The sequence below is a fragment of the Tasmannia lanceolata genome, unplaced genomic scaffold (assembly GCF_043159265.1).
Source record: "Tasmannia lanceolata isolate RefF3 unplaced genomic scaffold, GAP_Taslan_0.1 ptg000015l, whole genome shotgun sequence".
Classification (NCBI taxonomy): Eukaryota; Viridiplantae; Streptophyta; class Magnoliopsida; order Canellales; family Winteraceae; genus Tasmannia; species Tasmannia lanceolata.
Genome location: NW_027518692.1, coordinates 45,565,188 through 45,592,259, shown reverse-complemented (window position 1 = coordinate 45,592,259; position 27,072 = coordinate 45,565,188). Strand labels below are relative to the sequence as shown.

The 27,072-nt window shown below is 36.7% G+C and overlaps 1 protein-coding gene across 3 annotated transcripts; it reads left to right on the top strand.

Annotated features, from left to right (window-relative positions):
• The first annotated feature begins 234 nt into the window (after nucleotides 1-234).
• On the top strand, nucleotides 235-27,072 carry LOC143847564 (histone-lysine N-methyltransferase ATX4-like). 3 transcript variants are annotated; one of them, XM_077356457.1, is made up of 23 exons: nucleotides 235-1,693; nucleotides 2,055-2,110; nucleotides 2,206-2,416; nucleotides 6,685-6,834; nucleotides 6,970-7,038; nucleotides 7,171-7,239; nucleotides 7,376-7,467; nucleotides 7,618-7,710; nucleotides 8,849-8,984; nucleotides 14,435-14,528; nucleotides 14,978-15,077; nucleotides 15,309-15,358; nucleotides 15,830-15,975; nucleotides 16,245-16,349; nucleotides 18,042-18,106; nucleotides 20,560-20,776; nucleotides 22,803-22,889; nucleotides 22,987-23,043; nucleotides 23,142-23,231; nucleotides 25,242-25,328; nucleotides 25,962-26,036; nucleotides 26,171-26,271; nucleotides 26,424-27,072. In XM_077356457.1, exons 1-23 carry the CDS (start codon nucleotides 767-769, stop codon nucleotides 26,512-26,514), a joined length of 3,168 nt encoding a protein of 1,055 aa, XP_077212572.1. In that variant the 5' UTR covers nucleotides 235-766; the 3' UTR covers nucleotides 26,515-27,072. The 3 variants fall into 3 exon arrangements, with proteins under 3 accessions (XP_077212572.1, XP_077212570.1, XP_077212571.1); XM_077356455.1 differs by having other exon boundaries at nucleotides 236-1,693; nucleotides 15,237-15,358; XM_077356456.1 differs by having other exon boundaries at nucleotides 237-1,693; nucleotides 6,697-6,834; nucleotides 15,237-15,358.

Genomic DNA, 27,072 nt, shown 5'->3' with positions numbered 1-27,072 from the left:
ACATTGTTTGTGTCCCCCAATCATACAACAACAGAATTGTGGAAATCACTGCCAATCCCACGTTACCTTTTGGAAGCCCCAAAATAGATTCGAGCAGAATCCATATAACGACTTTAGTAGTAGAAGCTTCACACTGGGTTTTGGCAGCGACCCCTACTGATTTACTAAATAAAGAGAAAGATGATACGATATAGCCACAAAACCAACCCTAACTCTAAACATGTGAGAATGAGCGAACCAAGGCTCAGCACATATGAGCCACAAACACTAAGCTTAAGAGATCTAAATGCTCAATATGGGCTCTCTGGGAGTATCTTGGCTAATTTTTCTCTTGAAATTCCTGCCATGATTCCTTTGAATTAAACCGTTTTGCCGCTGGCTTTTGTATTCGTATATCCTGTACGTTATATTTCCCTCCCGGCCTCCAGCTTTTCGGATTTGGATTTCGGCTTTTTGGAGCCAAAAATAAAGTACAACAGAGATAGACAAAAGAAAAGCGAGATATATATATATATATATATATATTATTTTAATGGTGTATACCCGGGAAATACACTGTTCTTCGATCCAGTTTGCAGAGGACAAATTTCCCCAAACTCCCACACGCCGGTAATTCGCAGTTCCAATTCCAATTCCCTCCACACCAGCAAAATTTCCGTACATTTTTTCTCCCTCAGATTGTTCCTTCCACCTCCAAAATTAGGGTTTTCTTATCTGAGAGAAAGTTAGGGTTTATCTCTTTCTTCCTATCCTTAATCTCATCAAGATGATTTTCAAACAGGATCATAAACCTATAATGCTGAGTTTGAAGCGGTGCGAAAATGAAGAATCTATTTATAAAGATGGCGAGAATCTGAGAAATCCGAAGAAGCGTAAGATAGAGAATTATTCTCCTCTCGATCTGCTCGGAGAAGTAGCCGCGGAGAGAATTCAGTTATCCTCCGATGGATTCAGGCGAGGATTGAGGGATAATCACGAGGATTTCAGCAGCGTCGCTTCGTCTTCGGAAATCTCTTACTGTGGCGGCGAGATGGATCGGAATGACCGGACGGAGAAGGATTCCGGCGAGGTTTTCCGGCCATCGCTCGTGAGAACGTCTCGAGGACGTGTTCGGGTACTCCCTTCTCGATTTAGTGATTCTGTTCTTCAGCCGTTGAAGAAAGACAAGCAAAAAACAAAAGCCCTAGACTCTAGTTTGGATGCTCAAGATGTATTGAAACAGTGTAGAATTGCGAAAGTCAGCTGCAAAAAACCTAAATTGGATATTCCTAACACAAAAGTAGTACTTAAGAAGGAGAAATTCACCTGTAGATATCCTAAAATCAGTACATTGTATGAAGAAGAAAAAGAAGAGGTTTATACTGAGTTGAGGAGCTTGGAGGTAAAGAAAAGTTCTGTATCGCGTAGTTCTTTGACATCTGTTAATGACGTGGAGAAGTCTCTGAAGATTTTTAGTGGGAATGCTGTAGAAAGATTGGTGAAGGAAGGGGGTGAAAAGAGAAAGGATTTCTATAGTCTGGAGGTGTTTGTTTTGGGTGATATTGTTTGGGCGAAATCGGGGAAAAGTTTCCCTGTGTGGCCTGGAATTGTAATTGATCCAATTTTGGAAGCTCCAGAAACGGTTTTAAATTCCTGCATTGCTGGAACTATCTGTGTCATGTTCTTTGGGCACTCTGCAAATGGGAAAGAAAGGGTAAATCTCTCTCTCTCTCTCTCTCTCTCTCATGGTAGCATTCCGTGTTTTAAGGTTATGCAGAATCTGTTTCCATAGATTTATTTATTTATTCTGATGATTTAGAGGAAAATGATATGGCTTATTTAGAGGGATATCATTATAAATTGAAGGCCCCTGTTAATAAAACTGGAACTATGGTTGTTCAAGTTACGTCCTTTTATGTGTAATCAATGAAAAGTCAAGAATTTTTGTCCAAATTTTCTTTTCCAAAATTTTTCAGATAATCAAATGCTTATTAATGATTTATCAGTAACCCCTATTACTCCTCTCTCTCCCTCTCTCAAATGGTAGCATTCTGTGTTTTAAATGGTGATGACAGGACTATGCGTGGGTGAAACATGGGATGATTTTTCCATTTATAGAGTATTTAGACAGGTGTGTACTCTTGTGTTTTTCTATTGCATATCACTCAAAAAATGAGTAAGAGAGCTTTTTAATGTGGGTTTTTGGTAAAATGCCTGTTTTTTCAGGTTTCAGGGCCAGACTCAGTTGTACAGGAGCAAGCCTATTGATTTTCGGATGGCTATAGAGGAGGCATTCCTAGCAGAGCATGGTTTTGCTTGGCCACAGCTGGAGGAGATGATCGTAATTGGGGAACAGGCTCGTCATCGGTCTGTTCTTAGAGGGCTCCAAGAGGCCACGGGGTCAAACCAGGATCAGGAATGTCACTCTCAGAACCAGGCATGCTACCTCAAAACCCAATCATTTCTTATTTTTTGAGAACCGGAATATATTCCCTTTCTTCTGTTCTATGTTGTATCGATTCTTTGCCCCCTTATGCGGAATCCGTGTCGGCATGTTTCGACACGCGAATCGGGCATGGATTCTTGTGGGACACTTCCAAAAATCTTGTCCTAGCCATGTCTCGAACGAATCATGTTTTTTCAGCCGATGTCTCTTTTAAAATGCAAATCCGGTATATTTTCCGAACTTTTTTTTAATAAAAGCACGACACGTCATTTCTTAATTAAAGATTAAAAACCCCAGCCCCTAGCTCCTCGAGCCACCCCCCTCGAACATCGACCCTCTCCCACCTTCTTCTTCAACACTCTTAATAAAAACCCTAACGTCTCGACCCTTATATATATATAGGGTTAGGATGATCCTATGGAGCTGATTTTTGGTACACCCTCCATCTATGTAAGGGACTTTCAAATGAATGCTTTGGATCATCCTAACAAAGTGGGCCCCCATGTGATTGGGCAAGCTAGCTCACCAACAGTTTCCTCATATATATATATATATATATATATAGAGGAATGTGTTGGTGTGCTTGAGCGCACCAATCAAATGGTGCGCTTGAGCGCACCAATCACATGGGTCCCACAATTTCTGTGAGGATCCAAACCATTCATTTGCAAGGCCCTATCATAGATAGGGTGTGTACCAAAAATCAGCTCCATTGAATCATCCTAACCCCTCCAAAAGTGGAGGGCAAAAATGGGCAGATTTGTGGTCTGTCCATTTTGACCTCCACAAATGGATGGGTTAGGATGATCCTATGGAGCTGATTTTTTGTACACACCCTATCTATGTAAGGGCCTTTCAATTGAATGCTTTGGATCATCCTAACAATGTGGGCTACATGGGTTTGAGAGCTCAAGCGCTCCATAAGGATGGTGCGCTCAAGCTCATATAGCTTATATGAGCTTGAGGGCCCAAACACATGTGGGCCCATATTGTTAGGATGGTCCAAAGCATTCATTTGAAAGGCCCTTACATAGATAGGGTGTGTATAAAAAATCAGCTCCATAGGATCATCCTAACCCATCCAAAAGTGGAGGGCAAAATGGACAGACACCGTTGGCCACAAATTTGCCCATTTTTGCCCTCCGCTTTTGGAGGGGTTAGGATGATCCAATGGAGCTGATTTTTGGTACACACCCTATCTATGATGGGGCCTTGCAAATGAATGGTTTGGATCACCACAAAAAATGTGGGACCCATGTGTTTGGGCCCTCAAGCTCATATAAGCTATATGAGCTTCAAGCTCACAATCATTTTCTCTCTCTCTCTCTCTCTCTCTCTCTCTCTATATATATATATATATATATATAATGTTTCTACTCTATAGAGTTGATAACATATCTACTCCGTCGGCACAAAATACAGGGGGCCCACATTTTTTGGATGGTCTAAACCATTCAATTGATAGGCCCTGACATTGATAGGGTGTGCCAAAAAAATCAGCTCCATAGGATCATCCTAACCCTTGATTTGTAGAGGTTAAAAATGGACAGATTTGTGGAGGTTTATACCTATCCATTTTAACCTCCACAAATCGAAGGGTTGGGATGATCCTATGGAGCTGATTTTGTGGTCACGCCCTATCCATGTCTCTCATATATATATATATATATATATATATATATATATATATATATTATAAAAGGGATTTGCTTGGCAATTTCGCGGAAAGCCTTTTTGCAGCTGGCTTTTGCATGTGAGAACAGCCCATAGGTTGACTTTTTGGCAGATTTTGTCTTACTCATCTAATTCATCTGAGATGGCTGTTGTCAAATGCAAAAGCCAGCCATGAAATGGCTTTCCGTGAAGTTGGCTAGCAAATCTCTTTATAAAAATTACCTAATCCATGAATCCTACTTTTTAGGGTTTGCCGAATCTGACACCTCGAATCCATGTTGGATCCCGACACACAAATCCGAATCCATGCAACACAGATTCTGTTTCTTTTATTTTTTATTTGCGCTTCACTGTAGCAGCCATTTTCTATTTTGGAGAACATCTGGATGTAGAATCAGGATTTCTATAGGTCTTGGCACACATGGCAATGCGGATTAATGTAATCTATCTTTGGTGCCTGGCTGGGGATTGTGAGCCACGGTCAGATGCGATACAGCACAAAAAGAATCTCATCTATCCCATGTTTCTTTGACATGAGAATAAATAAACCATAAACTAGTACCCAAAGTAGGTTTTATGGCTTGATTTTGCTTCCCTTTACCGAGTGCCCAATTATGGCTATGGATCTTGGAAGCTGCATTCATGTGTCTCAGTGGCATATTGGACATTCTTATTCCTAATTATGTCTTTAAAAACAAAAAAAAATATCTTTTTAATTTACCCGTGGCTTACATCTCTTCTTACCATTCTTACTGGGTCTCACTGTCAGTTCTCAGATGTTATGTGGTTAAGTAACTGGGTCTTTTTTTAGGGAAAGCCTTGCACTACTCTTGAAAGGTGTCCGACTCCGACCATCTCACATGTTGTCATTCCATGCTTTGCAAGTAACTGTCACACATAAAAATCCAACTTGCTCTCCAGGGATCATTTGTTATTCTAATAATTGGTGTGCAACCCTTCATATCAAATTGTGAGACTTGCACCGAGGGAATCTGCCCCCAGGTAACATCAATACGAAATAGTGAAATCATCAAACACGAACTAGTGAAATCATCACTTCCCAGGCAGTACCTTAGTCCCTGTTCGTTTAAGATTATGATAACCAATTGTGAGTACCAAACCGATTATTGGAATAAACTTTAAGCGTAATTTGAGTCCAATAATTGGGTTGGCACTCACAATCGGTTGTCATAATCTTAAACGAACAGGGCCTTAACAGATAGAGATAAATCATCTCAGCTGCATGCTATCCTGTAAATAAAAAAGCTTTCGAAATTTCTCTCTTACAGTTTCATTCTTCTCTCACCATTTCGTCAATCAGAGTATCAATGCTCAAAATAATCCAATCCTTGCTCAAGGAGATCTGTATTTGTGAATTGGTGCAAATGTAGTCTCCTATGCAGTGTTTAAAATTAAAAACATGGATGCAGGTAAAAATGCGGCAAGAAAAATCCTTGTCAACTCGGCGCGGACGTGGTTGACATGGCTAAGTACTTGGTTGATGCAGTCATAACTCGGGAGAGTCAAAGGAGTTTTTATTAACTCTGTAGGGCAAAACACTGACTGCAGTGGCAAAACGTGGAACACGGGTTAGGGCATAGGGAGTCGACTCAGGGGAGTCTGCGATGACGTGGGGGAGTTTTAAAACTATGCTCCTATGAATCAAAGAAACCAAATAATAAGAACAAATATCACGGTAAGAAAAAAAGAGGGATGAGTTGTGTGTGCAGTCCCAAAATATGGCCTGACGTTATGACACTGACATTTGGCATTCTTAACTTCTGGTGGATAGAGACTCAGTGTTTTTAAGCCTACTTAGAATACAAGTGGCGATGTTGATGCTTTAGAGAATGTAGGAGCATCACTTCTTGTAAAACTTATGTTAAGACTCATTAGCATTCTTTAGGCATTCTTGAGGACAAGGTTGGTGTAATAACCTTGAAAAACGTGTCGTTGATCTAAATTGAAGACTGAATATGGTGTTTTTTTTGTTAACATATTCTTTGATTCACTTTCCCATGTAAATACAGGTTCCATATGTTATTGTCATTCTAATATTGTAATTACGAAAATGCCTGTACAGGTTTGGCAGTTTCTACATGAGGCTATAATGACACCTATCTTGGTTTATCTTATTATTTGTAGCTTTTAAAGTTGTATGTACATTATCTCATTGCTGGGGCTTCTATGTTTATTTGTCATGGTTTTGGACTATTATTTTTTACACAATTGCTTGAACTTCAATTCTCTGGGCCCTTCTTGTTTTTATTGGAACTGTTAGAAATTCACAAGAACATAGCTACTTGGCCTGATTGTTGCTTAATTTCAAAAAGAAAAAAAAGCTACTTGGCCTGCACCATGCATAGAATCTCAACTTTTCAGCCAGATTTTTCTCTATGTTACTACATGCTCTTTTTTTTATCCTCCAATGGTGGTCGTATGATCATGTGGCTAATAGATGATTGGGAATGGCCTTGCATTTATCTTTCTATTGCAAACTTGTATTCTCCATTCAAGTAGAGTGTTCTACGGCATGGTACATGAAAGTTGAGCTTGTTCAATTTTATAAATAAATTTTTATTTAGGCTTCTCTGCAGGATCAAGGGAAAAAATTGATACAACCCTCTGACATTCAGCGCTGTGACTGCTGCTCTCTGGAATTTCGACTCAAAAGTAAAAGGAAAATGAAGGATTCTATTCCTAAAGGCCAGTTCCTGTGTAAACATTGCTCTAGGGTTCGTATGACATTGATTCTCTCGGGGCACTTCAAATAGATCTTTTGCGTGCCACCATTATTATTGAAGTTTTTATTTATGAATTGCATACTTGAACTTTTCTGTTCATGATCCCATAATGCACTGTGGTTCCAGTTGTTATCATCAAAACAATATTGTGGCATATGCAAGAAGATTTGGCATCATTCTGATGGGGGGAATTGGGTGAGAATATTCACTATGAATGTAAATTTTGATTTATTCTTTCATCAAAATTCACTACCATTTACAAGAGTAAAAAAATATAAAAAATCCGTACAATTTATGATGCTGTTGTTTGGACTTCTTTACTGACAGGTACGCTGTGATGGATGCAAAGTTTGGGTTCACGCTGAGTGTGACAACATCTCCAACAATGTTTTCAAGGTTTGACCTTCATGTTATTCTGACATCGTCTCATGATCATCATAATCCTTGATGTTCATAAATACATGACCTCTAAATGTTTATTTGTTTGATGAGTGTGAAGATTTTTACTGACTGTACTTTTCTTATGTCAAAGGATCTAAAGGACACTGATTATTTCTGTCCCGATTGCAAGGCAAAATTTAATTTTGAATTATCAGATACTGAGAAAAGGCAACCAAAAATTAAGTACGTCTGCTAACTTTTTTATGCTCTTTGTTTTGTTTTGAACAGCTTTCCAATTAACATATGTACATATGATTCTATGCCATATGTTAGTTGTTTAGTTATTTTTTCAAACTACTGATGCTATGTTTTTTTTAAAAAAAAAAAAAACAGATCTAATAATGTTGACGGGCTATACATACGACCAAACAATATAACTGTTGTGTGTTGTGGCGTGGAAGGGACTTACTTTCCGATTCTCCATTTGTAAGCATTTCGACATTTTCTAGATTTGTAGGTATATGGAGAAAGAGTGGATATAATTGGTCAATATTTTCTTCAGTCCTCAGTTCCTTTCTAGTAAAATTTCTTGTCTTTTGCACCAGAAGCTTCTTATAACCATTTGCTCTTATCTAGCACTGATGCTATTTCTAACACATAAACTGAATGGTTCGTTTGGCATCATCAATAGACTACGATTGCTTTCGTAGTATTTGCTGAATGTGAATTTTTAAGTCTGTTTTTTTGTTACTTTCTGCGGATATGTTACTTATTGATACGCTATTGAAGCTGTAAAAAGTCTTCTTTTTTAGTTTTTTTTTTTAACTCGCAGTTCCTGTTAACATAGAAGTGTTGTGGGGCAGATATACTGACACAGCAAAAGCACAGGACTAGATCTGATATAAATGAAATAAGGAAAAGAAATCCAAAAGAAAATAGAAAAATTAAGAACAAAAAGCAACAAGGAGGTGCTTTCTGTAGGGCCTGTTTGTGTGTTCTGGCATGGAAGGGACATACTCTTAAGTGAATTACATAAAGGCTAACTAAAATGATAGTCACCACCACTTAACTTATTTGAAAGACTCAAGTTATTAAGCTATGATATAAGTTGATGGTCCCCACCTATTTAAGTTGTAACACTTCAACGAAAATAAAAGAAATACCCCACTGAAAATAAAAGAAAGATGGATGCTACTGCTTCTTTCCCACCACAATGATGGCTTCTCCTGCATCAATTCCTCTGGGGCTTTAGAAAACTTGGCTTGACTAGAAAAACATGCTGATATTGAGCATAGGTGGTAGGATCTACCTTGAGCCCAATTAAGAAATTTCTGTACATTAATTTACATACAGACTCGGGAAGGATCAAAGTGAATCTTGAGTGACTTGGTCTTGTCTTGAAAGTCTTTCCTTATCTTTCTTGAATCTCTTTTTCATTTATTTTTTCCCATTTTCTGAGTTGTATTGAACCACTGGTGTCTACTCGATTTCAGGAAAATTGCTTTGATTTGGATCTTGACTTTTGAGGCTCTTCTTTACCACGCTTTTCTAAATTAGATTCAACTCCTTTGCCTTTCAGTTAAAGTATTTCATACTACTAATATTCATTATGTTTCTGTATCAGAGTTTTATGTGGGTGCAAGTCCTGTGGGCCAGATAAGCGGACACTTAGCGATTGGGAGCGACACACAGGTTCCAAACAGAAAAATTGGAAGACTAGTGTTAAAGTGAAAAATTCAATCCTATCACTGGAACAATGGGTTTGTACTTGAAATGGATCTTCGTCATTTTTTATAATGCTGATTTTCCCCTTTATATTTTTGCCTCATGGAGCATCTCAGTAGTTCCATTGCTTCTTATTTAGATTAAGTTTTCTTTTGCATGAAAATATGTGCTTTGTTCTTTCTGTAGTACCTCCAAGTAATAAATTGTTAATAGCCATAATTGTGGATATAGCGTCAAGTAACATCCTACCTTAATGTTGGATTAGTCCTATATAAGCCTCAATTATGAACTTTTGTGTTTGGTGTGAGTTACTGGATTATAGCTTTAAAATATCCACATGCCATTTTTTCTAGCTCCATTTTTTCACAGAGAAGGATATACATTATTGATTTTAATTCATTTTTAGTTTTCTTTCACTTAAAGGCATCATAGTTTATCATAGTTTACTCCAATTGTGCTTCATGCTACCAAATCATTAGTAAATCTATTTGTCTGTCAAAACCTGTTTTTTGCTTTTCCTTTTTTTTTTCCCCGAAATTCTTTATTTTCCTGACAACATACTCTTTGTTTTCTTATTCTTTTCTTTGACCTTCTGCTACTTATGTAAGGTGGATTGGAGAAGGAGAAATCAACAAGACAAAATCAGAAGGAGCCGACTTCAGTAGCCTCATGCTCTCAGTGGATGTTGCATGCATGGAAGAATCAAAGAGAGAAGCAAAGACACAAGCTATGGAGGCCTCAAAGAGAGAAGAAGCTATGGAGAAGATAAAGAAGAAAACGTATTAGTGGCCCTACTAGAAACTTCCTACCAGGAACACGGATCTCCACGGTTGGATCGAAGCACTTGTATGCAAGCAGAATTTTACTTGAATTTCTTTTGTAGGAGAAAAAAAGGTTTACATGTCGGAGGTGAAAAAGAATAAGAACCGGATCTTTCTTCCGAGACAAGATATTCAAGAAATCGTGTTGCCGATGATGGAGAACGAAGACCGTGTTCGGGTTCATCGTGATTGAGACAGGAAGTTTTTCCATCTCTCAATAATGTTATTTTTTTTATCTAAGTGATTGATCAATGGCTTAGGATTATCTATCAAGATCAGACAACAGGCAATGATTCACCAAAAAAGGGACCCATCACCATAAATTACTACGTGTAACGTGAGCCATATTTGTTTAATAATAAAAAAATAAGGAGAAAGGGAAAACTCAAGTGGTAAGCAGAATTTAGATCATTGTCAAGAAAAAAAACATATTAGGGGGAACGTGAGGATAAGATTAGTTGGGAGGGATGATACTAAACCATCCAAACGTGGGCCCACTTTGAAATAACAAACCCAAACTGTTTATATACATGGATTTTATAATCCAGGATTTTACAAGCTAAAATCTCGATTTTATAAGCTTTAACCTGTATTTTAGGGGCTGTTTGAATACATGAATTTTATAAAACCTGGATTTTATAATCCAGGATTATAAATCAAGGTTTCAAAGTTGTAGCTTGTAAAACCAAGGAGGATTATAATATCCATGTATCCAAACCGACTCAAAATAAATACTCCCCTCAGGAAAATCCGAACTATATGAATAAGAAGCCTGAATTTCAGGCAACTGATTTTTCGATCTTTCAATTTTAATTTTCAAACAGATTAGAATAACAAAAAAGGAGATTTTTTACACACATGGCAAATTCTCATTGGTGGGCTTTCTGATTTGTTTTAGAAACATATACTAGTTGCCTTTTCGAACAGATTAGAAAGAATGGAGATTAATGTAAGAACACATGCCGTTAGGAAAATCAACAAAAAGAAGATTTTTTTGCACACGTGGCAAACTCTCATTGTTAGGCTTTCTGATTTGTTTTAGAAACATATAATACTTGCCTTTTTCAATTGGCTTTTCCAGATTCCTTTTCCCAATCGAAAACTAACTCTATACCCAGTCGAACTCAATTTCTTTAAAAATGGAAACTTCTATCCATAAATATATATGCATTACTAACTTCATACATATCCTCATATTTCTACAATTCGTTTTCTTTCATTTTCACTCCCTTTAACAACCTCCTTCTGCCATTGAACTCCCCTCATAAGTTTTTCTTATGAGGAAAAAAACATACAGAAAACGATGGATGTTGCCGAACAGAAGCCAAATATAAAATATAAATGATACTACCACCATTAGTGACCATGAAAAGAAAGTAGTAGAAAAAGATATAAGTCTATGCTTTACTTTTTTTCAACAAAAAAAATAATCGAAAGTCTTACCTTGATTCTACCAAAAGAATAAAAGAATGTAATAATCCAAAGTCCTACAATGTTTCTACCAAAAAAAGAAAAAAAAGAATGGATCTACTTGGACACTCAGATGGACGGTCTGGTTTGAAATGGATTGTGACCGAGATGTGGAAAGTAGGATCCGAAGAACACTCCGAATCTGAGACGTTGCACCTCCACTTGCTTCAATTGAGCTTTTTTTTTTCCCGTGGACGGGCTAGGATTTCTTTGAGGATGGTCATCTTTCGAACATAGAATTTCTCAGAGAAAGAGACCTTTCTCCTCCCCTAAAATCACAGATAGGAATGTCTATAAGCTATGAAGATACATGAAAAACATACAAAACCTAAATGTAGACGATGATTCTGTCACCATTAGCTACCATGAATAGAAAGGAGTCGTGAAAGAGATATGCATATATATCAGAATGCCATGGAGAAGTGTGAATCTTTGGAGGGCTCTCTTATAAGTCATGCTTTATTCTTTTAGCAAAAAAAATCCAAATTGTATTCAATAATCAAAAGTCTTACAATGAATGTCTCTACCAAAAAAGAATAAAAGAATAAAGGAATGCACCCACATCCGTTAATTTTCATCAGTTCTTCGAACTCCGATAGCGAAACCCAATTTATTGTTAACAAGAAAGGCCGATATGCGGATGGTATTTCGCTGTTCCACAAATCCGTTCTCCTCTACCAGTCTACTCCAATTGCCGTTGCCAGTCAAGACGTAGGTCCTACCACTGCGCCAATATCTAAATGTAAGAGCACACTCCCGGCCCATCGGATCCAACACAATGACATTAACACCGTCCTTATGCTTATGAACCTGAATACGGTCTTCGTTCTCCATCATCGGCAACACGATTTGTTGAATCTTTGGTATCGGAAGCAAGAGCCGGCAATGATGCGGGAGAGGTCTGTCTTGTAAATCTTTTTCTCTAGCACAAAAGAGATTCTAGTAAAATTCTACTTACGTAAAAGCGCTTCGATCCAACCGCGGAGATCCGTGTTCCTGGTAGGAAGTTTCTTGTAGGGCCAATGATACGTTTTCTTCTTCTTTACCTTTTCCATAGCTTCTTCTCTCTTTGAGGCCTCCATAGCTTGTGTCTAATTCCTCCATGCATGCAACGTCCACTAAGAGCATGAGGCTGCTGAAGTCCGGTCCTTCTGATTTTGTCTTGTTGATTTCTCCTTCTCCAACCATATTTTCTTTATCTTCACTTCTTTTCCTTTTTAATATCACAAGTCTTGTCATTGTGAGGTAGAAAAACTTATGAGGGGAGTTCAATGGCAGAAGGAGGCTGTTAAAGGGAGTGAAAATGAAAGAAAACGAATTGTAGAAATAGGAGGATGTATGAAGTTAGTACTGCATATATATTTATAGATAGAAATTTCCATTTTAAAAGAAATTGAGTTCGACTAGGTTATAGAGTTAGTTTTCGATTGGGAAAAGGAATTTGAAAAAGGCAAGTATTATATGTTTCTAAAACAAATCGGAAAGCTTAACAATGAGAGTTTGCCACGTGTGCAAAAAAATCTTCTTTTTGTTATTTTCCTAACGGCATATGTTCTTACATTAATCTCCATTTTTTCTAATCTGTTCGAATAGGCAGCTAGTATATGTATCTAAAACAAATCAGAAAGCCCACCAATGAGAATTTGCCATGTATGCAAAAAATCTCCTTTTTGTTGTTCTAATCCGTTTGAAAATTAAAATTGAAAGATCGAAAAATCAATTGCCTGAAATTCAGGCTTCTTATTCATGTAGTTCGGATTTTCCTGAGGGGAGTATTTATTTTGAGTCGATTTGGATACGTGGATTTTATAATCCTCTTTGGTTTTACAAGCTACAAATTTGAAACCTTGATTTTACAATCCTGGATTATAAATTCCAGGTTTTATAAAATTCATGTATTCAAATTTCAAATAGCCCCTAAAATACAGGTTATAGCTTATAAAATCGAGATTTTAGCTTGTAAAATCCTGGATTATAAAGTCCATGTATATAAACAGTTTGGGTTTGTTATTTCAAGGTGGGCCCACGTTTGAATGGTTTAGTATCATCCCTCCCAACTAATCTTATCCTCACGTTCCTCTCATATGTTTTTTTTCTTGGCAATGATATAAATTCTGCTTACCACTTGAGTTTTCCCTTTTTTCCTTTTTTTTTTCATTATTAAACAAATATGGCTCACATTACACGTAGTAATTTATGGTGATGGGTCCCTTTTTTGGTGAATTATTGCATGTTGTCTGATCTTGATGGATGATCCTAAGCCATTGATCAATCACTTAGATAAAAAAATGTCATTATGGAAAAACTTCCTGTCTCAATCACGATGAACCCGAACACGGTCTTCGTTCTCCATCATCGGCAACACGATTTCTTGAATATCTTGTCTCGGAAGAAAGAGCCGGTTCTGATTCTTTTTGACGTCCGACATGTAAAGTTTTTTTTCTCCTACAAAAGAAATTTTAGTAAAATTCTGCTTGCGTACCAGCGCTTCGATCCAACTGCGGAGACCCGTGTTCTTGGTAGGAAGTTTCTTGTAGGGCCAGTGACACGTTTTCTTCTTCTTTATCTTCTCCATAGCTTCTTCTCTCTTTGAGGCCTCCATAGTTTGTGTCTTTGCTTCTCTCTCTGATTCCTCCATGCATGCAATGTCCACTAAGAGGATGAGGCTGCTGAAGTCAGGTCCTTCTGATTATGTCTTTTTGGTTTCTCCTTCTCCAACCATATTTTCAGCAAAAGACAAGCAAAGGGGTGTCGATATATCAATTCCGATATATATTATATGTGCCTACTTTTATCTTTTTTTACATTTTTTTTGTTTTTTTGTTTTTCATTAGGTTCTCACTTTGTGGTTGGTCCATTTTTTTTTTCCGAAATGGGTGAGTAGATCCAATATGGTCATTTGGGTTACCTAAATTTCTGAAAGTTTTGATCTTGAGTTTAACTGAAAGAAGTTTAGCAATTCGGCAATTGGCCTCCTGATTTGGAGCCTAACGTGCAAGGTTTTATGATGAGACTTTGCTTGAGTCAGTTGATTTTATATCACTGTTTCCCCACCATCAGCATAATTGTCTTGAGTCAGCAAATGGCATGGCTTATGTCAAGTAGAGACTTTTTTTGAATCTTTTGCCTTATAAGATTTTTGTTCCTTTACATTTTCTTGTTTCAATTAATTTTTAACTTTGCCGGTGTTGCAGATCTCAAGATACCATGATCCCAGCCTTCTTTCTGGAAATTCCTTTGAGCCTCCTTTAAAGCTACGGAAGCAAAAGTTGCTTGCTTTTTTGCGAGGTTTTCATATTGTAAAGCTTTCTTGCAAGGTTAACCTCTAAGAATGTAGTATACGTCTATGTCACAGCTATCGTTCTCAGGAATTTCTCGGCAAGGGAAAATCTCGGGATATATTATTTTTAAAAAAAATTCGGGTTTATTTCTGGAAAAAATGATAAAATAAAACTATTTAAAAAATATATAAATATATAAAATTTAATAAAAATTATAAAATAAAAATTATCATAAAAATGTCGGGATAATATCGTGATATTTTATGATAAAAATGAAAATATCACTATATATTTAAATTCTAGGAATTATTTTGGGATTTTGTCGTCTTATCAAAATGTCGCGATAAAAATGCGATATTTTCACATTTTGAAAATATCAGAGATATTTGTGACATAGGTATACTGCATACTCCCACAATTGAACAAACTGACATGTTTGTGATTTCATCATGACAGAGAAGTACGATCCCGTGTATACGAAATGGACAACAGAACGATGTGCGATATGCAGATGGGTTGAAGATTGGGATTACAATAAAATTGTCATCTGCAACAGGTATTTCTATATCATCCATTGGACCCTTTCCTTACTTGGCTAGTTTGTCTTTGGAGGCCAAAACAAATTTTATCTATAACTAGGAGGTTATTCTGGATTATTAGTTTTATATCGGAAGCATTATAAGATATGTCTCTAATTAATTAATATTTGTTCCAGATGTCAAATAGCGGTCCACCAGGAATGCTATGGGGCGAGACACATACCTGATTTTACTTCTTGGGTTTGCAGGGCATGTGAAACATCTGATGTCAAGGAGTGTTGCCTTTGCCCTGTCAGAGGCAGGTTTTTGAGATTTATATGATACTTGCCACTTTTTCCTAGTGTCTTGTTTGAGAGACTCTTGTTTTTTCTGTAAATAATTTCATTGTTTTAAATTTCTTCCGAAATCCAAAATTTCAGATTTCGGTTGGGTCCGAAATCATATACATTTCGGTTTCGGTTTCAATTTCGGGCTGAAATTAGGTCATTTTGACCGAAATTTGCAAAAAAAAATCGGTTTTGGCAGGGATCGAAACCAAAATTTAAATCCATGATTAATTTCTATTTCATCCTTATATTCAGAACACTGAAATCTTTTAGTATTGTGCTGAAACCAAAACAGTTCAACGAGTTTGCTTTCAAGTTAATACTCTGATTGAGATTCCCACTTGTCTTTTGCATGTGTGGCTGTTTTAATGATCAGGTTTGAAAGACTTCTCTTCTCTTATGTCGGTTTTTGTTGATATAAATGTTCATCTTTTATGCTTTAGGGGGTGCTCTGAAGCCATCAGATGTCGAGGCATTGTGGGTTCATGTCACATGTGCTTGGTTTCAACCCGAAGTTTCTTTCTCAAGTGATGAAAAGATGGAGCCTGCAGTCGGCATCTTGAAAATTCCATCAAAATCTTTTGTAAAGGTTGTAATTATATTAGTATATCTTAATAGAACATCTTCTCAATCTACTAAAGCTTTGTTAGGATAGCAATTCTAGCATTAGCCACAAAAGATTGTAGATGCAATGTGTGTTATTTCTAATTTCACCTGGGGCTATATGTTTTATTGTGGACTAATTTGTTAATTTTGCTGGCATTGTGGGGTTCTTTTACTGTTTCGTTTGGAATTATGAAATTATGATTACTCTATGAATGCAATTTAAGTGGTGGTTTGTTTTCCATGGGCATTTAGGTTTGCGTGATTTGCAACCAGATGCATGGTTCCTGCACACAATGTTGCAAGTGTTCTACTTATTATCATGCAATGTGTGCATCACGGGCGGGATACCGTATGGAGGTAAGTTACCAAGTATACTCATTTATGATGATAGTGTGCATAGTAACCAATGTCTTCTTGCCAACATCACCCTTTTATATCTCTCTTTTCTTGATGTAATAAAGCGATACTGTTTTTTTTAATCCTGGGAATACAATATTTTTAATTCGAGGAGAAGCTGTTCATTTTCTTTCTCTTAGACCCTGTTTGGATTGCAAGAATTTTCTAGAAAAGCTTGGAAAAGAGAATTATTTCAAAAATTTCCTAATTTTTTACACGGGATTTGGTAGCGTCCATTGCATAAGGCATTTCACGGTTGGTCTGTTGCATGTGAGAGTAGCCACCAAGGCTCACTTTTTGGCAGATTTGTCTTCATTCATGAGCTGGCTGCTCTCACATGCAACAGACCATCTACGAAATGCCTTCTGTGATGGACGCTAGCAAAACCCTTTTTACACATGAAAAAAGATAACTTGAACCAATCTTATTTATTTTTTTATTTAGAGGGAACTTCGATTTCCCAACTAGTTTGGGACAAAGGCTTAGTTGCGTTGAGTTGAGGGAACTTCGATTTATGATGATATCCCTCTAACTTAACCATAATAATACTATTTACCTCAAAATTGTGGGAAGAAAAAAATTTCTCAAGAAAAAGTTTTCCAATAAATATTTTTCTTGCAATCCAAAGAGGGCCGTACTGATAAAAGTTTTTATCTAGGTATTTACCTTCATCATTAAGTTATTTACTTTCTCCATTTCACATTCAGATTAACAGATGGCTGTATGGAAATGATTTTTTTGTCTAGTTTCCTGGTTTCTTCATTCACATTCAGATTAAGTTATATACTTTCCTGCATCAATTTTTCCCCAAAAGTGTCCATACCAATACAAAGAAGTGTCTGCAATAAATAAATAAAAGACTTGTTGTTAATGGAAGGTTGTGTTACTACTAACTATAGACCTAAGACTGAACTCTTTGGTGCACAAGACACATTTCTAGCCCACTTCCCTTGATGAGGCACACGTGCAAACAACCAAGAACCCACGATTTGATGGGCTTCACTGTTGATGGACATAATGAAATAGTGCTAGCTAGTAAGATGATACAAGCTGTAGAACCAACGGTGTTGAATATTAAATGTTGTCCACTTTCATTTCAAATGTTCACTTTTATTGGAGATCCAAGATTGGACTCACTAGAGAGACAATATTGGTATGCCTTTGTGATAGGGGGTGTCACACAAAACGCACAACTTTATGGCACTCTTTTTTAACAGAAAATTTAACACTTTAGCTGGATCCCATTTCAACATTCAAGAACCCTAGGCAGGATAAATATCTTTCAAATGTTCAAATCACTGTTTTTTTTTTTTCTTGAAGGGAGTTTTCAAGCGAATTTCATGACTATATGAATTCATTATTATCCAAAAGTTACAACATTAGTTGTCTTTTTTATTTCTTGCTTCTATCATGTTCATGTTACATTCTCTGTTTTTTAGTTTCTGATCTGATATCAGATTATGGAGATAATTCTCTCGCAGATCTGTAAGCATCATCTAATTGCGTGGTTTCTTCTTTGCTTTTAAAATATACATCTTTCCCCCTCACTGTAAGATGACCTAAAAACATGGAAATCCCGTAATTCTTAGTCTGATTTGACAAAATTATTTGCTTTTACATGGATATACTTATATTATACTTGTCGAATTGCAGTTGCGCTGCTTGGAGAGAAATGGGAGACAAATAACAAAAATGGTTTCATATTGCTCTTTTCACAAGTAACTTTTTATCTCTCTTTATCACAAGCCAAATTTCCCCTCTTATGTGCATGCGTGTGTGTGTGTGTGTGTGTGTGTGTGAGAGAGAGAGAGAGAGAGAGAGAGAGAGAGAGAAATAAAACAACTTCCCAGCAAAGAAAGAAGAAGAAGACGGTCAAACTCATTTTTTAGGTTACAATAGAAAACCCACCCCTAAACAACCCTCCCATCCAGCCTTTCATAATATGATGACACAACTCCTAACTCAGTTTTTTTGAATGGTAACCCCTAACTACGTTTCATGCCCCAATCTTATACCTAGTCCCCACCCTAAGACCAAGGAAGCAGGATTCTTCCCCGAGAGTGGGAAACCGCGGTTCCCCGGTTCGCGAATCTGAAACGGGAATCTTCTCGAATCCCAAAAAACTGGGAATCCCGGTTCGGATTCGCCGGAAACCCAATTCCCACTTTTGGGAATCACGGTTTATGATTATCTGGAAACGCAATTCCCACTTTTGGGAACCGCGGTTTAATGTTATGTGAAAGGCGATTTTTAGGCAATTCCTCAGAGATTCCTTGGCGATTCCCAAGTTCCCAATGATTCTCGGCGACTCTCTGGTGACTCTCTGGCGACTTCACGATTCCCGCTTCTGCCCATTCCGGAAGCCTTCAATTCCCGTTTCGACTCCCTTTAACTCTTTACACTTTCTCATTTCCTACCTAACCCTCTCCATACTTTCCCGTTATGATTTTTCACGAAAGAGCTTTCCTCTCCTCATAGCAACACCACAACCATTTCTCTATGCAGAATTACGCTTAGCAAGGTGTCCAAGCATGAAGCCGGTATTTTCCTTCGCACTAAAAACTTTATACCAACGAACAAAGTGCTTCAATCTTTTCTTCTCAACCTTACCTTCCTATGAGAAATTCCTTTGTAGCATTTCGATATGATTCACTACCGCCTTAGGAATTTTAAATGGAAACATAAATAGATCGGACGCTTTGGTAATGCCATCTATTTTAATGCAATTATTCTAGTGAAGGATAAGTAAGAATTCTTTCACTTTGCAAGCTTACGCTCCATCCTTTCAACTATATAATTCCAAAGTCTCCTAGAAAGAACATACAACCCCAGTAGGAGACCAGGATAAATAATAGTCCTTCCCAAAATCTAAGATCATAGCCATTTTATCAACACGATCTTCTACATTGCCCCCAGCCAAAGTGCTTTTGTTGGAGTTAATCCTCAACCGTGTCACAACTTCCATCCACCGAGGAATCATTTCCATATTTCTGATTTGATTATATTCCGCCCCATAAAAGACTAGTGTATCGTCAACAAATTCAAGATGGGAAAAAGACCCAACCTAGTGCATCCGAACCCCTTCAAGAAAACCTTTTTCTTTGCCCTTCATAACATCCTACTTCCACGTTCTCCAACCACTGTGAGGGGAAAAATGGGATAAGGGATCTCCCTGCCATAAGCCCCCAGAACTCTCGAAAAAACCTTCTGGGCATCCATTCAAAATGATGGAAAATATGGGAGAGGAAATGCAAGATTGCTTCTTAATTCCAAATCTCATCCTTCCACGCATGTGATCAACAAACTTTCACTCAACATTATCACTGGCTTGTCTATGCCAATCATGAAAATCATACCTTGCTTCCTTTCTTTCTCTATGAGTCGAGACATCCATTAGCAATTATAACGCCATCCAAAATGTACCCTCCACTCACAAAAGCACCTTGAAACAGTGAAATAACCTATTCCATCACCCATGATCTTCATTCTAGAGATTTTGCAATTATTTTAAACGAACTTCCTACCTAGATTATGGGTGGTCTAAACTTTAAAGTCCTTGAACTTTCCTAGCTCCATCAATTTTTGGAATATGGGTTATAAGTGTCCGTCAGGGCTGTAAGGCCGGGAGCTTTTTCTCTCCATCCATATCGAAGATGGCATCCTGAACTTTTCCCTCAAACTCTTTCTCCAACAAAACCGCAGACTCCCTAGAACTCTCTTTGAATTTCACACCTTCTAGCTTTGTCCTCCAACCTCCATTGCTCAAATGCAGATTTTTATAGAAAGCTAAAATGCTCTGATTTATAACCTCTCTATCTTCAACATTATATATTTACACTCACTCTTGTTTTTGTATTATCACCCCTCTTTAATTACACTTTCTCATTGACTGGTCTACTTCTCAACAATCTATCAACAGCCAATCTGAGAAGTATAAAATAAATAGATGAGTGCCAATATCAAGCAAGGGAGTGCGTTCTGTTACCCACCGGTGGTTGGACTCTGTTTTTGGGTTTGTGAGAATGATGGATACCCCTAACATGATATGCGAACCACCCCTTGTTCGTAACTTGGTCATATCTATCTCTTTAGTGGGAGTGGCTAGAGGACCTGAAATTTCCCGATGTAATGATCCCTGCTTTCTTTTTTAATGTTTTCATCTTCCGTGCAGCGCTCCAAACCCAGATACTGGTTTGGTCATACAGACACCTCTAGATGTTTTCTCTACCAAAACCTTGCTCCAAACTAAGGAAAAGTCGACCGGGTCAAGGTTAATTGCATCCAATAGAACGGAGGCTCCACCAGATTCAGACTTGCAAATTCAACAGTTTGAGCCTGAGTTATCATTTGCTGCGAGGTGCCGAATCTTTAAGAAGTTTGAAAAAAAGGTATACAATATATAAAGCATTAGTGTGTCATCAGAGTAAAGTCTCTGTTTGTGCAAGTATTACTGGTGTTTCTTTTTTTTATCTTTCAATCTTATTCGTCGATTGCATCTTGCTGTCTTCATATGTCAATGTTAACATTTTGTGAATTCTTTACTCTTCCAGTTCAAGTTAACAAAATTCTCTACATTTTCTGAATGCTTTAAATTGAAAGAAACTGTAGAAAACCCAATAAATTTTGGAAAATGGAGAAAGCATCCTGAAAGTCTGAAGTTGGACTTAATATCCTGCAAATAGTTTTAAATTTGATGATAGCAATCTTAGAAGTTCTCTATTATGATGGTTCCCTCATCATCTCATGGGTGATTTACTGGCATCAATTCGAGCAAGGAGAGTGGATTTTTGTTTTTGGGTAATGTTCCACGCATTGTGTTTCATTTACCTGGGGTGTTAAAAATATCTATGTCACAAACATCATTCTCGGGATTTTCTCGGTAAGGGAAAATCTCGAGATATATTAAAATATTTTTTTTTCAGGTTTATATTGGGAAAAAAATGATAATAATAAAATTATTTAAGAAATATATAAATATTAAGAAAATATATATAATATAAAATATTGTAAAAATATCAGGATAATATCGTGATATTATTGTGATATTTTATGATAAAAATGAAAATATCGCCATATTTTTAAAATCTCGGGATTATTTCGGGATTTTGTCGTTTTATCAAAATGTTGCGATAAAAACACTATAAATTGATAGTTATAAGGGTAAAGGCCTTTCATTATCGCCAACCGGTGACGTTCCTGGACATCTCGAAATGGAGAGGTTTAACAATTTCTTAGAAATGGGAGATGTACTTGGGTTCTCCTATCAGGAGAATCTTGATAAGACTTGGGAGATGTTCTTCGGATAGCAATCTAGAATCCTCGAAGATAGAATAGATAGAGAAAAGGTGGATGAATCAACCAAAATTGTGAAGGATTAAGAAGAGAAGGAGAGAACAAGGGAAGGATTAGAGGAAAAGGAGGAGGAATGGTGTAGAGAGGATTGGGAAATATGAAATTGAGAGGAGGAGTTAGTAGAAAATAACGAAAATATGATTCCAACAAAGCGAGACTGGATTGTCATTATGATAGTTTAGGGTGGATTTAATGGCTTCTGGAGATGTCATGTAAATCAAAGGTTCCACTTTCGGGCTTAAGGATTGGAAGAATGCTTCCCCTAGGACTTTACTGAACAGTACTGACAGGCTACATACCCAGAATTTAGTTTATGTTTGCGGTTGCCTTAGAGATTTTCTATTGCTCCGTTAGGTTGTTCTTTTTCTTTTCTTTTTTTTTTTTTTTTTGGGGGGGGGGCGGGGGGGCAAGAGTTTGGAGGCGTGGAACTCAAAGGGGGCAATTCCATTTATATCCCCAGTCTTGCCAGTCGATGCTTTCAAGGATCTAGGCTGTTGGCCAGCTAGTGAGTGCTGGCATATCTCACATAGGTGGTACATACTTGGTGGTCGGAAGATGATGCAAAGAATACAATTTTTTGTGTAAATGCAGGGATGATTATAAACCAATGGCAATGCTTCTCTTATCTTTTGGCCTGGTGCCGGCATGTCGACCCAGTCCGCATTAATATTTTGTAACGCAGGATGGGACTACTGGTCTCGATTGCTATTTTAATATTAATGAAATATGTCAACTTTTAAAAAAAAAAACCACTATAAGTTGAAAATATCGGAGATATTTGTGACATAGAAAAATATGAAAATTATAGGCTGGATACAAAAGAAACTACTCATTTTCTTTTTTTGTGTAATGTTCTGCATTTTGTGTTTCATTTAACTGGGATGTTAAAAATATGAAAGTTATAGAATGGATGCCCAAAAGAAACTACTCCTGTCTTCTTTATAGATTATCTTAATTCTTCATCTTTTTATTTTTTTAGGATTAATATTTTCTATGTTTCTTAATAGCATCATCATTCAGATCTCTCTGTATCTTCTTATTTTCATTTTTTCTGCTTGCTAGAGAATGGGAGAGGAGGCAACTGCTCACATAATAAATGGGCCGTGCCATCATTCTTTAGATGCTATTGAAAGCTTGAATTTGTTTAGGGTAATTTTCTGTTCTATTATATTATATGGGTTGTTTCATCGTTTTCTCTTATTCTTTTATATGGATCCTGAAAGGTGCATGCTTGTTATTTCAACAGGAAGAAAAGGATCCCAAATCCTTTTCTACGTTTAGGGAACGACTAAAGTACTTACAGGCAAATGATTTACCCCTTTAGTGTTTTATTACCGCGTTCTTACTAATTAATCTTTTGATTCTATACTCATCATTGTACATGTTTATTCACACATCCAGATAACCGAACATAGGCGGGTTTGCTTTGGTAGATCTGGAATACATGGATGGGGCCTATTTGCTCGTAGGAAAATTCAAGAAGGAGAGATGGTACTCTTCAAAACTATATTGTTGTCTCTAACGAGACTCTTCAAAATTATATGGTTGTCTCTAACGACACTACTTTTACTCTTTTGTTTGATAATCTTGATAAGCATCATACAAAATCCATTTCTTTTCACATGTCAACATTTTAGCAGCATATTGATCATTTTCTTAATCAAGTCAGAATATGTCGGTATTTTGTTAGCTTATTTAAAATCTTGTGTGTTAATCAAGCACCATACACTTAATTAGTTGATAGCTTTGCACCAATTTGAGGGAGAGAGTGTTGAGATGTAGGGTATTTTAGCCGTACTTTGAGAATGGGAGACCTGAGTCACATTGCTCATGTAGCTGAGGGTATATTTGCCTTTCATTCATATTATATTTGCCTTTAGATGGTATCCCTTGACATATCACCTAAATGAGGTAAAAATGTAATATCATCTAGGCTCGTGGATTCAGCATTTATCCGCCCTAGATCAAGAATTCAGAGTCAGCTATATTATTGTTGATTCTGATAATTGTGGGAGACTCCAATAACTTCATTTAGTGGCCACGACACCATGATAGAGTACCCTGTATATTCATGGATTTGATTGATGAGTTTGCGAATCATTTTTCTGAGCGGTCACTTTTTACCATGTTTGGCGGTCAGGCAATGAGTGAGCAGATGAGCTCGTTGGAGAGGGTGTCCTAGTCCTGGTGTTCGTAATTTCGGATGGGATTTCCTAGCTTTTGTGGGAGTGGTTGTACCTTTATTATCGATGTTTATTAGCTCTTGCAGGATCTCCTTGTTCTGCTTTCTAGTTTTCTTCTTTTTTGGAGATAAATACTTTGTCCTAATTAAAAAAAACCATTAATTTTAGTAATACGACTCCATGTCTGAACAATGTTGAAGTCAAATAGGAAAGGTGTTAATTGAGGCTTTAGATTACTTCTTAAGTTGTTTCACTCCTTGAATTTTCAAGGTGGTAAATTGGGCTGAGTTAGTTCAAATCCTTAATAATCTAGGTTTGGGTTGATTATACATGTAAAATTACAAATAATTAGATAACAATCAAAGTGTTTACCATTAAAACTTTTGGGTTAAAAAATCACAAAGAATGTGAGAAAATCATAGTTTTAAACTTCCATCTAAACCACATGAAACGATCGAAATGTTTCCATTTTTATTACTACCGAAATGCATACTGAAACCGAAACACAGAGCGTAACCAAACCTTAAGTGTATTAGTGGTATACTATACCAGCATATGTTAAATAATTATATTATTATGAACTGCATGTGAAATGGGATGTGTATATATATATATATATATATATATATATATATATATATATATATATATATATATATTACATTTGTAATTTGGTCTATTTGTAATCTATGAAATGGGAGATAAATATTTATGTATTATGAATTATTAGACTATTAGACATGCAACAATGCATGCCACTAGGTGTTAGATATTGTTAAACCATTATGAGTGATTTTTTTACTTATGTGATGGTGTTTGAGTGTGTATTTGTTCTTTAATGTAGCACTTTCTGAAATCTCATCTTAAATGTCCATATCATTTGTATACATTTCTGTATGTTTTCATCACTTCAGAGGATTTCCACCAAAATTTTCAATCAAAATCGAGAAATGCATACCGAACCAAAACCTGAAATCTTGAAGAAAATAACTAATTTGCCCTATCTAATATAACTATAAATTATGTTCATTGTATAAGAATTTCAAACGTACCCTTTATAATACAACATAAAATATCTAACAGAATGGCATCTCTCGTTTGTGTGTACACATTCATGTTTGTGTGTGCGTGCATCTGTGTCTCTGTCTTTGTCTGTGTTTAGATTGTTTTATTGGTAGACTGGATATCTGACATTAATGTAGTCTAGCTTTGTCAGAAAAACTTTCTTTGTCAGAAACACTCTTCTTGCTTTTTCATAAATGGAATCAAACCCCTTCATGTTCTTTTTTTGACATAAAATCTCTATACATGCATGCAGGTTCTTGAATATCGTGGTGAACAGGTTAGGCGCAGTGTTGCAGACCTGAGGGAAGCACACTACCATTTGGAAGGCAAAGACTGCTATGTGAGTCTCTCTCTCTCTCTCTCTCTCTCTCTCTCTCTCTCTCTCTCTCTCTGTCTCTCTCTCTCTCTCTCGCACACACACACACACACACATTTTATGTTCTTCCCATTTGTATGGTTGGGTATTGTTGCCAAACCTGAAATAATTATTATATTTGTATGGTGAGTATTGTTGCCAAACCTGAAATAATTATTATATTTAAAAACTCTCTGGCTAGATTGACCTGAGCTCCAGCACAGGCACTCATTAACATTAGGGCTCAGCTCAATTTAAAATATAGGAATAAAATAATAAAACTTGAAATAAATTTATATAATTAAAAATTCATGGAAATATAATGTACTTGGTTGTAGAGAAGGCATTTGTAATAATGAGTGGAAATATACGACCCAATTATATCTATTATTATATTTCTTTAAATTTTTTGGTAGTCATTTATATAAATAAATTCACTCCTCTACTGGAACTTTGGCTTTTATTAAATAAATGGTTTAATTTCTTGAAAAGGTATAAAAAAAAATTTGGGGGATAAATTTTCAGCATAAAGATCAGCAATCTATACAGAATTAGCAATCTATAAATTTTCAAATTTCTGTTCCTAACATTGAAAACTATTGAATCTTTCATCCACAGCTGTTTAAGATCAGTGAAGAAGTAGTGGTCGATGCCACTGAGAAAGGGAATATTGCGCGTTTAATCAACCATTCTGTAAGTTGCCAATATTCAAATTTCACCGTTCTTTCTACAAAGTTTGAAGATTTTTTGGTTTTGCTTGCCTAGTATTTCTGAGCTCCTTCGATTTTGGTAGATATGTTTTTTATATTTTTGTTGGCCTGTCATAGTGCATGCCGAACTGCTATGCAAGGATCATGAGCGTGGGTGGTGAAGAGAGCCGGATTGTACTTATTGCCAAGACAAATGTTTCTGCTGGCAACGAGTTAACGTAAATCCTAGTAGCTTGTTTGTGATTTCTTAAATGTTCTATGTTATGGAATATGGATTATCATTTGATTTCTCCTTTGCGATTTCTTACATTTGCTTAGTAAATATATTACATGCCCATGTAGACCTTATTCATCCTTTCTGTTTTAACAGGTATGATTACTTATTTGATCCCGACGAAGGTGATGAATCAAAAGTCCTGTGTCTTTGTAAAGCTCCAAATTGCCGGAAATTCATGAACTAGTTTTCGCTAATCCACTATTTGTTACTAACATGAAGCCAATTCCCCCATCCATGAGTTTCAGTCTTTTTTATCTTGAAATAATGATAATTTATTAAAGAGAGAGAGAGCTCACAACCGACGGGCTCTAGAGCACATGGAAGAAAAGAACATAAGAAGAGCTAAGAAAACAAACAGAAAAAGATTACCAACAAAGTCAAGGAGGCGAAAATTTGCTGGGCCATCGACTCCGGCCCAGGCAAGCCCATCAGCTTCCTCACTGTCTTATTCATAGATTTTTCTCTTGTTTTTCTTCCCTGTATTTTTTCCATTGTTTTGATAATTATTACAAGGTAAAATGAAAGGTGGAGGTTGCAGACAGCCAAGTTGGTGGCAATATGTAAATTTTGTATATTGGTACAAGTACCAGAGCCATTGATGACTCCATACACACACTGCTGTTAATTCCAAAGCTTCCATTGGAAATTCGCAGGAACACACTCTGCATTCATGTACATGAAGGAGGGCTGTTTATTTTTGTTCGTGTGAGTAAGAATGGATCCCAGTTTGATTTTTTTTTTC